General features: G+C 43.0%; 2 protein-coding genes across 5 annotated transcripts in view; one reads left to right on the top strand and one right to left on the bottom strand.

Annotated features, from left to right (window-relative positions):
• The window catches only part of sdccag8 (SHH signaling and ciliogenesis regulator sdccag8), a 46,796-nt gene extending 43,822 nt beyond the window's left edge, over positions 1-2,974 (top strand). Inside the window, exon 18 of the mRNA XM_019252963.2 lies at positions 183-2,974. Coding sequence (XP_019108508.1) covers positions 183-221 — 39 coding nt within the window. The 3' untranslated portion in view covers positions 222-2,974. The remainder of the gene's footprint in view (positions 1-182) is intronic.
• Positions 2,975-3,012: 38 nt separating this feature from the next.
• The window catches only part of akt3a (v-akt murine thymoma viral oncogene homolog 3a), a 50,472-nt gene continuing 39,559 nt past the window's right edge, over positions 3,013-13,925 (bottom strand). For 3 of the 4 annotated variants that reach the window (XM_027278006.1, XM_010746169.3, XM_010746186.3), the window contains 5 exons: positions 13,144-13,272; positions 7,967-8,181; positions 7,522-7,609; positions 6,218-6,320; positions 3,013-5,553 (listed from right to left, as the gene is read on the bottom strand). In XM_027278006.1, the coding sequence (XP_027133807.1) occupies positions 5,468-5,553; positions 6,218-6,320; positions 7,522-7,609; positions 7,967-8,181; positions 13,144-13,272 (621 nt within the window). In that variant the 3' untranslated portion in view covers positions 3,013-5,467. The remainder of the gene's footprint in view (positions 5,554-6,217; positions 6,321-7,521; positions 7,610-7,966; positions 8,182-13,143; positions 13,273-13,925) is intronic. The other variant, XR_003462293.1, reaches the window with a different exon arrangement.

Genomic DNA, 13,925 nt, shown 5'->3' with positions numbered 1-13,925 from the left:
GTCAGTTTACTAAAATAAAACCAGTAAGAAGATGTTTGTCCCTTCATGACTAATGACTCTGTCTGGTTCTGTTGGCTTGTATTCTGCTCTGATTCATTATCAGACAGATTATGTGTCTGTTTGCGGTTTTATCAAATGCTGCGTGCGTGTGTGTGTGTGTGTGTGTGTTTGTGTCTTTCTAGCTCCCGAACACGAGACGAGTCGACGCTCTGGCCACATGAGTTTGGATCTGGACGTTTTCACAGAAATCTACAAAAACACGTCAGACTGTAATTACCCAGGAGTGTGTGCAGGGAGGCAGGTGTGCTCATCTCTGCACAAATATTTCATTATGAGAACTGAAAATCAGATTTTTACATTCGGCAAAAGGCTGTTACTGTGGTTACTGGGATGTTTTTAAACAAACTCAGTGGTGCACTGATGAATTTTTTTTTTTTTTACTCAGAACAAATAAACCGTTTGAGCCTCAAGTTGAGCCTTAACTGTGACGAATATTTCTGTTTTTTTAACATTCGAACTGAGCTGAAAGTTCAAGAGCATCACAAAGCAAACAAGTCGACACCATCGCAGCAGATTGACATAGTGCTTTATTGAAGCTGTCTGTAAGAAGGAAAATAATGTGCATCCCTATCATATACATTTTATGTGTAAAAATACTAAGGATGTACAGTGTAAAAAACAGCTTCATGTTGATGGTAATTTGTTGTTTTCACATCCTCGCGGCCTCACTGGCCAGCAGCACTGCATCCTAACAGCATGAGGGACAGAAAAAAGGCTGTTTGATCGATCTGCTTGAGTTTCCCGACACTTCGGCGTCTCAGACTCAACATCAGCAGAGCTGACTTTAGTACTACAGTGCTTCGGGGAAACGTGGCCCACTCTGCGAACAGCTGGCGGCTGTCCAGAAACGTCTCACACACAACTGTAAAGCTACAGTAGATGGACATGGACGTGAAGTTAAAACTCAGTTACACTTTGTAATATTTGTACATGTTTGCCGTTTTTTGTTTGCTGTTTATAAATAAATGCATCTCATGCTTGTTCATGTTAATAATCGTGATGATAGTAGACTAGTAACCAGAGAGGAAAGGGGAGGAATTCTGTCGCAGACATGAGGTCAAATACTTTCAGAAATCCTTCCAAACACTTGAGCCATTTACTTATTATCTGCATTAAACGCCAGGCCTGAGCGCAGCTTGTGATTTTTGGCTGACGCCGTCCGTTCATTAACCACGTGGCAAGATCAACGCAGAGCAGCTGAGGTCTTTGACAGGATTTTACATATTATTCAAATACTACTGGAGTGAGATCTGTTGTGTGATAGATGAACAGTACAAACAGCAGCAGCAGCTTTAAGAGTGGACGCTGTCAGCGCAGCGTCCGATATCTCACATACTGTCGATTCACACCAGTCGAGGGCACCAGTAAAGCTGTAAGGAGGCTTAAACTGAACTTCAGCGTCCAGTTTGAGAGCCTCTGTTTGGTGACGACAACTCAGACAAAGTTAAATGTTTCCCCTCGACTGACTCAGTCTCTAAGGGAAAACCCTACATTGATGGAGAGGATTACTAAGCTCCACCTTCTCCACGTACAGTAAATTGGAGGAAAACTTTCATTTTTTTTATGATCTGACCTTTAAAATCTGTTGTCGCTGCCAGTAAATAAACTTTTATCTGTATTGAACGAGGAGAGTCGAAAGGCTCACTGGAGGGAAAACCTCAAAACAGAAGAGGAAAGAGTCAGTGACGTCAGCGGAGTTGCAGCGATCGCTCGGTGGATTTTTCCAAGTTCACAAGGACCGATCAATCCACCGGGCGCGATCGACGGCCCACTCTGCGGTGGCACCACTGACTCCGTCTCTGGCATGTGGGACACAATCATCCAGGTCTCGCCAACTCAACAACGCAACATCAAAGCTATCGGTTTGTTTGTGGAGGAGAGATGTGCTTTAAAAATCCTCGTTTTCTTAAAAACATAAAAAAAGCTAAAAATCTTCCTTTAAAGCAGGGCTGAATCAGATTCCTCTGAATCATATAAAAAGTGATGGGTGTGAAAAGTGCTGTGGCCAAAGCTACAAAGCGGTATTTTATGAACTCTGGTGTCTAATGATTTTGGCGGTAAGCGTGCACATACAGCTAGAACTCCTCAGACACTCGCAGACCTGGGTCAAATCAAAGCTGAAATCCTTCCAAATACTTGCGAGCGTTTGCTTGAGCCCGTCGAGGGTGCCAGCTGGGTTGGATTCGGCTGCTTTCAGCTGTGCCAGACAAGCTCAATCAATCACAGAGAAGTATTTTTCATAAGAGTTCTGAGTGCCACTTTGACTCAGGACTGATAGTGTGGACAGAGGAGGACTACAGCATGCAGGCCAGCGCCATCCTTTTATACTTTCTGCCATAAAGCGCCTTTGCTAGCTAATAGCAATTTCAAATGGATGTGCAAGAGTAAAGCATGTGGACTTAAGAGCAGCGGAAAACAGGTAATGTGTCGTATAAGAGATATCTGTAAAGAAAAAAAGGAGGCATTTATTTTTAGACTTAAACTGCAGAGTGAAACACGACTACACCCCCTTACTGTTAAACTCCAAACAAAAACAAAACAAAGAAAAAAGAAGACATCAAATAAATTAAAATAGAAAAGAAATTCAAGTTATCCATCAACGATAATAACAAAAACATTTAAATAAATATATTGGAATACAGTTCTCTATGCCTAATGAGAGCACATCCCCCGGTGCTCTCTCTTAATCCGTGTCATCCACACATCGAAAGTGCCGTCTTCCACATGATAACGTGTTTTTTTTGTTTTTGTTTTTCTTTAACATGCATGTTGAGAGTTCAAATCTTTAAAAAATATATTTCCTCATACATTTTGACTCTGAAGTGCTGGATGTCAGAGTTTTTTTTTGTTTGTTTTTTTTTTTACTTATTCTGAGCTAAACCATAAGGCTTACTGGCGTTTGAAGACAAATATTGAGGTGGGGATTTTTTTTTTTTTTTTTTTTTTTTTTTGTGTGAAATTTTGTTGGTCAGACTGGAAGACATGACGACGCAAACAAACAAACAAACAAACAAACAAACAAAGTCCAGACCGGAGAAATGACAGCACACGTTAAAGACAGGAGAGCAAAGGGATGATTTAGAGGTCGGGCCCCAACTCTGATCACTGACTGACCTTTAAATCTCACATCACACCTCTTTATTCGACTTTCTACACGACTCTTATCTCGACACCCTTACAGTAAACAGTAGCACTTACAGTTCGGTATTGAATCTTTTCCATCCTTACCGCTTTACATTCAGACTTCTGTGCTGCACTTTGTTTTCTTTCTCCTCAACTTCCACTTCTTCTTTCTCTCTCTGAACTCTCTGTCCGAGCCCTTCACCGACACACAACAACCTGTAGTGAGATTAAATATGGAAGGGGGACGTTTGGGTCAGTATCCAACCAGGTCAGAAGTGTGCCTTCATAGTACATTGCCTGAGTTGGAGAATGATGAGTTTCTATCATCTGTCTTTAAAGTGTCCTGTCGCCTCTCGGCTGTCACATTTTGGTCACAAAAACAACACAAAAAACATCATTAAAATAAACGATGGAGCAGGAAGGCTATCTGCTTTCCCTCCTACATTCTTCAGCCATTTTTGTTTCTTGATGTGCCTTTTTTTTTCTTTTTTTTTTCCTCTCAGCCCTAAGAAATAATTCTTGTTTTTTTTCTAGAATAATGTAATAACAATAGAAAAAGTTAAATATAAAACCGATGAGTAGAACAATAAATAGAACATAGATATATTATAACCGTTGCTGTGATTGGTGTAAACCCACAAACTGTTGATGCGTACCTCCTCACAGACCATAATGTCTTTTCTTTTTTCTAAAAAAAAAATCCTTCATAAGAATCTCACAGGAAATCAGCTGTCACCTCACTCTTCAATACGTCATAAATTATCACATTATAAATAATTTCATATTATTCTTGGAGCTTTTCACCTGTACTCTCTCTCTTTCTGTCTCTTCTCATCACAATGCCCAAACCTGCCATGCTGGACATCTCTTTTTTTTCCACACTGAGGTGAATCTGTTCCTGCTGCTTCCTTCCTTCCTTTCTTTCTTTCCTTTCCTGCACAAACACAGAGAGGTACAGCCGTGTGGTTCCCAAAGCCATGACAACAACATGTCACAGTAAAGCTTTCGATCATCGTCGACACAAAGTACCGTTTCGTTTTGTTTTTTTCCCTTTTGGGACAAAAGAGATTTAAACTCAGAAGGATTTGGGGAAATAAATAAAAATAAAAATAAAAAAACTTTGGGAGAGTGTGGGGAGACATTCAAACCAACCATTTTCCTCTCGTTTTCACCTCTGCGGCGATGTATATATGTATATATCAACCACCTCGCACTGCATTGTGGGTAATGTAGTAAAGCTCATGGTTTGGGAGCTTCATCCTTCTGATCTGCTGTGCTTTGAGGTGCCTTCTTAAACACAAACCCAGAATAATACCTCGCACACACTCTCTCTCTCTCACGCACACACACAATCATGACATCCTATCATCTTGATCTACAGAGTTGATGTGTAGCAGTGCATTCGGAGTAGTAGCAACACCTGTTCTGCAGCTGTACAAGCATAGTCATCAATACAGGTGGTCGATGTGTTGCTGGCGCCTGTATCATGATCTGCAGCATTAAGCTAGTAGTGTAGCACCGGGTTTTAGTAGTAGCAGTAGTAGTAGTAGGAGTAGTAGAAGGAGGAGGAGTAGTACTACCTGTAGTTGTGGTAGCAGTTGAAATAGCAGCAACAATAATGAATTGCACTGAGCAAAACCTGAGTCAAATCCTGCTTGAGAATGTGAGGTGTGTAGGATTCTGCTCAATGCCAGGCAGCCTCAATCAGTCCCAGAATTACTTAATGTGAGGATTTGAAGTCAGACCCGAGTGTCTCTCTGAGTCCGAGTATGTGACTGTTTGTAAAAGCCTGAGATACAACCAGTAACGGCAGTTTGGGTTTGAATGACTTAAAATGCTGTATCTCCATCTTACAGATAAGAAGCCACAAAAACAGTATGCGTTAAAAATGTGATCAGCTGTCGTCTAACTCGATTTTTGTTGTTGTTTTTTTTTTGTTTGAAGAGTTTGGCAGGACCGACACATGTCAAAGCACAGCAGGCCACCGGTGATGCTCCTGTCTTTAAAGGGACATTACATAGTAACTGATCGCATCACAGTTCGGATCACCTAGGGTTGCAGTGCAGGATTAGAAAGTCATTTTTAACCTGGAAGTTCTCTCTAAGAGGGGATTCACAAAAATAAAATAATCAGAGAGGTGAAAAAGAGAGGAGGAGGAGGAGGAGGAAGGGCAAAATCCCTCAAGTCACGGTCGTATTGGGTCGGTCCAAAGCTGTGGGTCTTTTTTTATCCCACATTGATGACTTCAGAGACCAGCTGTGATGACGTCACCGTGATGGACAGTTCATTCCCGCCCACTTGCAGAGTAGGAGAACTGTGGGAAGTGCGGTCTTCTCTCGTTGTCCAGACAGTCCATCCCGTCCTCGTCAACTACAGAAACACGTGGATTGAAAGCACAGTTAATATAAATACACAAAATCCAATAGGAAGTGTATAAATCAGCATTGTGATGCATTATTGTACGCAACACCTAACATCTAACAAGTGTGTCTTTGATGTGCCAATCTCCTGCTAACTAACTGATGTGCGACCTACAAAACAAGTGAAACCTCACATTAGCGCAGAGAAACACGTCGCGCAGAGATTCCACTCATGCATAATTCAGTGGCGAACATTTTTGAGGCCGCCGTCTTTCTTTCTTTCTTTCAAAAAAAAAAAAAAGCCTGTGAAGAGCTGCATGTGGCCCGGGGACTATTACAGAAACACTTGAATAAACAGACAACAGCACTTTTGAGGGTTTGTTCCCTCAGTTGATTTAAGTGGAAATGTCTCACCGAAGAAAGAGAAGGAGCACTGATCGATTGTTTGAAAAAAGTAATGCAGGAATATCAAATTAAAAGTGCAATGTGGGATGTATTTTAACATTTACGTGTAATATTGTACTCCAACCCAGAGAATGAACTTTTTCTGTCACTGTTTCTTTCTGTATTTCTCGCTCTGCTGAGAATATTTGCTGCTATGTAAAAAAAAATGATAAGGAGCCGTCGTCAAGTTTTAAACACGTGTGAGACAAAGAGAGACCGAAGAGACTCACATTTCTCTGGTGGAGTGATTGTGATGGTCTGGGCTGTGAACTCCTCGTCAAAGTATCTGGTGTCTGTCTCCGACGTCACCTGAGGCTTGAAGGGAGGGACCAGCTGAGAGACAGAGAGGCGTGAGGAGGACACAGGAAGAAAGTTTAGAGACTGTATGATAACACAACGTGATACACTGCTACACAGCCGCTTGAAGGACGTCTGGATTGTTCTGATATTTCTTGCAGTTTGGACTGGACAAATCGTTAAAGTGTATCCCAAAAAACTGCAACATTTGTTGCATGTCCTTCTCTAACTCTCCACACATTTCCTGCCACAGCAGACCTCCATTGGAGGGTCATGCACAGGGCAATGCCTACAAACAGATACAGAGCGCGTTGAGACCTTGACACATTTTTTTGTTCAGCACGGTGTGAACTTTTAAAGAGCTGGTTTGAGGATGTCCTGGAGGATTTTTCTTTTGGTTTGTTTATTTTTGGTCCAAAGCACTATGCTAAAAGGAAGATTGTGCACACTTTGGTGAACTTATATCCTGTTCTGCAGAGTTGTCCATTTCTAGAGGGACTGCTTAAGGGACACACTTACTATCATTTAATGGACAATTTGGAGGCCTTCACTCGGATGTGGGCTGTTAGTGGTGTTTTATGCTCTGTGGGGAGGGATGGAGGAAAGGAAAGGAAAGGAAATAGGATGAGAGGAGAATAGAAGAGAGTAAAAGAAAGGAAAGGAGGTTGGAGAGGAGAGGGAGGAAAAGGAAAGAATAAGGGAGGAAAGAGAAGGAAAGGAAAGGAATGTGGAGAAGGGAGGAAATGAGGGAGAAGAGAGGAGAGGAAGGATGTGAGGAACAGTAGAAGTGGTAGAGGGATCCAGGGAGGATAGAAGAGTGAAGGGAGGAAGCTGAGCACCTGTCAAACAGGCTACAGCTAAGTGAAGATAAACTTAATTGTCCTGCAGGTAAACTGGCTCCAAGCTGCTGCATCACACGACACATTTGTCAACATAGGTGTCGCCACATAGGACCCGACTTACACTCTGTGGTGTTACAGGAGCAAACACATGAACACACTGACAGACCTCCAGGATACAGATCACATGTCTACACAATGCTTTGTTCTTTACACTGCTGTCTGTTCTGATGCACACATCATGTGTGATATATGCACGCTTACTTACATTTGTTACACGACTTAACCCTGAATCTCTACAATCCAATTCATCACACACTCACAATACACTCAAATCTTAACTTAAGAAACACCTAGTACACGTAAACATATGTTTTTACCGTCATGTAGCTCCATACCTTTTTATCATAGACATCCTGCCAGTCAACACCAGAGAAGAAACTGTGTCTCATTATTTCTTTGGCGTCATCTGGTCCTCCACCGAGCCTGGAGGAGAGGAGAGGAATGTTATAAAACTAAACTGAGATCAACAGAAGCGACATTTTGATTTAAATTTTCCAATCAGAGGACGACAGAAGTCAGGTCAATTGATGAATGAAGCACCTTGAGGAACACAATGCCATCCAGGTAATAAAAATATCTAAAACTTTTAAAGACTCTTAAACATTACCACTGATGAAGGTTGTGTTGACTGAAAACATAAAACAAATATACCAGCAGTAATGTGTGTGGAAATTTGTATTCAAGCTGTGCTTCCTTCTTCAGGTATGCAGAGATTCTACAGGTAAAATAAACACACACACAAACACACACACACACACACACACACACACACACACACACCGTTTGTTGGGGTCTTTGATGAGCAGGCCGGACAACAGGGACTTGGCGTCGGCCGAAAGAGTGCGCGGGAACTTGATGTCCTCCATGAGGATGAGTTCAAACAGTTTCTCGTGGTCCTGGTTGTAGAACGGCAGTCGGCCGCACATCATCTCGTACGTCACCACACCCAAACCCCACCAGTCCACCGCCCGCCCGTAGTCGTTGTCTTCCAGGACCTGAGGAGGGTAGAGATAGAAATGGGACAATTTGTTTTATTGGACATCTGCTTTTTTTGGTTCTGCATTTCTGCATTTATTTTATTGGACAATACTAACTGCCCAGGGTATTCAATGAAGAGACAGACGAGCGAGGACGGAGAGTCAATGTGCCATTTAGCTCAAGGGAAAAATAAAGTTGTCCGAGAAGAAGAAGAAGAAGAAGAAGAAGAAGAAGTGGCTGCAAAGATAACAAGAACTCAGACACACACATACAGAGGCAAACATCATGGGATGGCGGGTCTTCAGAGGCCTCTGTTACAGTAAGGGAGACCGTGTGCTGGTGTGGCCCACCAGATGCCCCCTCTGGTCCCTGCCAGCTCTCTCTGGCACACTTATCGTCTCCTGGCAGAGACAGAGAGGAACGTCCCTGGATGGAAAAGGCAGGAACAGCCCGCAACATGGGTCAGGGCCAGTCCAACCTTCAAGCTGGCTAGCACAGGTACTGTAACTGTGTAACTGCTGTGTTTGAGAGTGCAGAGGCAAAAGAGAACCTGTGAAAGGAGTCACTCCCATATCAAAGTCTTGTATCTGGACTACCTTCCTACTCCCATTTCCTGCCTGCTCTCATCGTGCCGTCCTCCCCATCCTGTCTCATCCTTGCCTTCTCCGTCCTCTAATCATGCCTTCTCTCGCTTGCTCCTTCTCTTTCATCCTCTCACCTCTGGAAGAGCGAGGAAGAAGGACGAAAAAAGGGATGCAGACACAGGAAGAGAGGTATTTCAGGTGCTGCTGAGGCCCTCGTTAACATAATAAGCTTATTAACATGATGAGCGAACATGTGTGAATGCATGCTTGTGTTGCATGTGTGTGTGTGTGTGACTGACAGACAGACAGGCAGGGCTGGAGAGCAGCCAGAACAGCATATGTTGTACATCTCGCCAATAATAATAACATCTCACTCACTGTTAATAATGGACCAGGCGGAGTGGACGTGAGCACAGGCGAACAGACACAAATACATGAACGCACAAACATACTCACACTTAAATGAATATTATAAATGACATGATAAATATAATAATATAATATCTGCTGTTAGCAGTTGTGAGATGAGTGGCAGATGCAGATAGACTGATTAGAAAAGTAACTGCAGGCTGGCAAAGCTGTGAAAATATATAACCAACAACCTAAATACGACACAGAAGACTCAAGTGTAATGCATATTTAATCTAATATTTATGTACTTGTGCTCTGACTATTAATTACTGCTTTAAGGTGAATGCCTCTCACTCAGGAGCCAAGAAGTTCTAATATTCAATATTATCTTGATATTAAATATCATGAATCCACAATTCTGTGCGAGACCAGCTGTAATTTTCTGTATTTGTAAAGGCAGGAAAACAAACAAAGTGTCAGATGAAGGTTCAAATGGGGTTATGTCGTCGAGATGTCGCTGTGCTGAGACCAGGTGAGAGAAAACAGCCGCCTGTGAGTTTCCACAGCAGCTCGATGCCACGGAAAAGCCGGTCATTAGCTGCCTGAGCTTGCACACTCGACACTAAAATGCTAATGATGCAGGCGGCTGCTGCAGTGTGGGCAAGTCAACATGTGCGTGGAAGTGAATAAGAGAGAGTTATGAGAGTTATTTTATGTGTGAGTGTCTGTGTGTTTGTGCGAGAATTAAGCTGGTCACCCTGTTGGCAGCTGCAGAGAAGAGCTGGGGAAACGAAGTGCGCCGCCAGCTCCAGATATACTATTGATTGGTACGGCTGGAGGGATAACACTGGCTTAGACTGCTGGGAGACTGTCAGGGATGCACACACACACACACACTTATACACAACAGATGGAATATTTATCTGCCCTCATCAAATTCATAAAGTTTTGAGAGTGAGGCAAACTAAGATGTTTGGTGTTGTTTCAGTTCCTGCACCTTGAGGAGGGACACACACACACACACACATGCACACAGTGTGCAGTTAATGAAATTCAGAGCAGCTTATATTTTTGATCCACAGGGCTGTGTGTTGAGTCTTTGTACTAAAAAGGTACAGAAATGTATGTATGCATACAAGTGCAAGCTGTCCAGTTTGGGCATGTAAATGTACGTGGATGTCAGTGTAAGAGTGTGGGTGTGTTTGTATGTGTGTGTGTGTGTGTGTGTGTGTGTGTGTGTGTCCTGGGACCAAAGAAAGTGGTGGCAGCTCGGTTGCAGGCAGGGAGCAGATTAATCCACACAGAGCCAGAATGTTGCCCCACAGCCCAAGGCATGGAGCATGGGAGTGAGTGTGTTTGTGTGTGTGTGTGTGTGTGTGTGTGTATGAGTGTAGTATGTGCAGTTATGTGTGTGTATATTTTAGAAATAGACAGGACAAATAAATAGGACAAGACAGAAGAAGCAACAAATTAGATAAATCAGCAGGAGAGAGAGGAGAGACGAGGAGAGGAGATAGAGAGCTCTGATTAAAAGCAGCCGTTAGGGAGAAGGTCTTGTCCTGTCCTGGTCCCTGTTGGGGCAGCCATGTGGCAGCGAGATGCTGCTCGCGGGACGGGGGCTTTGGCAGCCTGGACAGGACTAGATGGGATGGGACGGGCACACATACACACAGCCTGTGGCTGTACCAGCCCAGTACCCAGCAGGCTACAAGGAACACAAACACACACATACACACACATCATATACTCATACACTCACATATTGTTGGTGTCGCAAAGAAACCCGGGAGATCGGTTTATGTTGACACTGCTCTGCAGTGTTTTACTGACTCTGCTGCTATGTTGATGCAAAAAAAATAAAAAAATACATGACAATGTCCGACATATACAACATACAACCAAAATAAAAACAAACACATACAAATAAATGGAAAAAAGCCCAAATCCATCCCCTTCAACACTTAGAAAAACAAACAAATAGCCACGAGGAAATGTGTCAAACACAAAAATATGATAAAATAGAGAAAAACACTCTGCATGTGTTTCCTCTGATCCTGTTCCATCCCTTTACAAGGACCTTACACTGCTCATTGTTCATTAATCTCACATGAATCTTTTTTTGTTGTTGTTGTTTGACTATCCTTGAAACAAACAATAACACTTCAATCTGATGCTTTGCAAGTCGGGCTGAAGAATTATTCGCTTTACGGCGTTGTCTTGCTCAAGTATTTGTGTATAAGTCCCTTCAGGCGCGCTGCAGATACAAACCCTCTTTATTCACTTCTCATCTGCCCTTTTCACTGACGGCAAACATGGGAACTGTCTGAATTTCACTCCTGTAACCCTGAAATATTTTCTCTCCCTTCTCATCTTCCTCTGTCTTCAACCCCCACCTCCCCCTTTCTCTTTTTAATCCCGGCTACTTTGCATCTCTGTAACTTGGCTCAGAGCAAACTGTGTTATTTTTACACGCGGGCGGGCGAGCAGAGCGTGCGGGCGGGTGAGTGGCGGCGGCGGTGGTGTAGATTTCCAGGTTTTTTCCGAGCACCTTCCTCCAACCTCGCCCATCTGCCGCCATCTGCCTCGCTTTAGCCCGCACTTTCTACTGCAATCACACACACACACAAACACACACACATAAATGCACACAGACGCACATCCTGTGAAAAATAACCAACAGCCTCCAATCAGCTTTTGGCACGCAAAGGAAGGGACTCTAAAAAAAAAAGCACAAAATGCTGCGCCAAATTGTCCTCCATACTTTTTCAAGTGGGATATATACTATGCCTCTCCCCTCCTGCCTTCATCTCCACATCTACATCGCTCTGCCTCCACCACCCACAGTCCTGCAGCACTGTCGCCAGTTGACCTGCTGGCCTTCAAGTAAGGCAGCGCTGATGGCTGGACAGCGGATGGCTGCAAAAAAATAACTATTGCAAGAATATAGTTGTGCGTGTGTGTGTTCATGTGCATTTTTCTCCAATTCAGCCAACACCCTCATTCACACGCATGAGCTGCGTATATGTTGCTCATCCAGATATTATGGGAAGTGTTTGGCTGTGGAAGCTGCAAATGAAATGTACATACATAATCCACAATAAGAAGGTTTCAAACATCATATCACAGTCCTTACAAAACGCGGGGCATCATGGGTAAGGGGTTGCAAGAGATCACCTAGATCATCGCTTCATGACAGAGAGATCTGCTGTATGCGTGCATGCCGCAGATGCTTTTATGTACTACAACGCCTCAGTCAATCTGCTCTCCTTACAGAACTTAACGTACAGTCTGTGCATTTTCTGTCATTTATCAGTTGATTAGTATAATTTATTAAGAGTCTACACTGTGGTGTGGATGATGTCATCAAATCCATCACTGTTAGGCCACGTGTAGCCAAAACACTGTACATGATCAGTCTCACACGTGTCCTAATTCAGCAATCATGTGTTCTTATGTCAATCTAAGGTGTACTGTAAGTTTGAATTATGTTTTATGACTCTTGACATTGTTAAACAATTGATGGAGCTATATACAGTAATTTGACAGTATATATTTGTACCTGTACATGAACTGCCATACTATGCGCATATGTCCTGTAGTAGTCAAAGACATTGAATTAATTCTAATAATTGTGCCTTTGAGTTGATGCTCGTATTAAATGAGAAATAAAATCTCTCTCCGTTCCTTTCAATTCTCTGCCAAAGCACATAGCTGTTTTGCATCTAGTATAGTATAAGTACTAGTAGCTGTAGCTGTGGCAGTAGCTGTTTTACACTGTGTTTCATACTTTACATTTTGGTTGTTTGTAGGGTTAGACACCTAAGAAATAAAGCTTACTGTACTGTTGCACTCTTACTGTAACTGCAAAACAAAGGTGGGAGAGAGGGAGAGAGACTGAAGATGTAGAAAGGTGATCTCAAAGCTGATCTCAAATCACAAAAGAAACATCTCAGAAGATAAAGAATAAGAAAAGAAAGAAGGTGCAGATGTTCAAGGCATGACAGAGAAAATGGGGGGAAAAAATCAAAAAAAAAAAAAAGTTACCTCAGGTGCGAGGTACTCTGGCGTGCCACAGAAGGTCTTCATGGTAGCAGCGTCTGTGATGCCTTCCTTGCAGAGGCCGAAATCAGTGATTTTCATGTGGCCGTCTTTATCGAGCATCAAGTTTTCCAACTGGAGGGGAAAAAAAATACACAACGCTGCTTTCACCACCGAAATTTAACGTAGCAGATATCCTGATGATGCATTTCTTGGGGGTTATGTGAAGAAGGAAAGTGTCTTGGGTTTGTCAAAGGTCTTGAATAATATTTAATTCTCATATTTTGTAAGTGAGAATCAGCACACACACTGTACTGCTTTGTTAACTGACTAAAATTCGCTTTCTGTATGGTTTTAAGTTTTACGGCTCTGAAGAGGAGTGCAGAAAACCATCTTGCATTACCCCGCACAGCAGCGGTACGCACACTCAAAGACACACAAACTCCGAGCAGAGGAGGGAAATAAACTTCAGGCGTGTAGTGAAGCCACTCAACCTTTTAATTTTAATGGCTGAAGTGTTTTTCTCACTCTCAGTCCGCCTTTTCTTCTTTCTGTTTTCTTGGCTGCTGTGCAGCAGGGCTGGGGCCAAGGCTGCCAGGCAGACGCTCAGACAGAGCCATCTACCTCTCTACCTCTGTGGCATCAGCACTCCCTCCTCCCCTCCCTCTCTGCCTCCTTGCCTGCCTCCATCTCCCACGCTTCCTTACTGCTTTATGTCTGCGTGAGTTTGTCCCTGTCCTTCTCTTTAATTACCACACATCCTGAGCCACTCCTCTCCTCCTGGACGA

The sequence above is a fragment of the Larimichthys crocea genome, chromosome III, assembly GCF_000972845.2.
Source record: "Larimichthys crocea isolate SSNF chromosome III, L_crocea_2.0, whole genome shotgun sequence".
NCBI lineage: Eukaryota > Metazoa > Chordata > Actinopteri > Sciaenidae > Larimichthys > Larimichthys crocea.
Note: the sequence above shows the minus strand (reverse complement) of the source record. Positions and strands in the feature narration are given on the sequence as shown.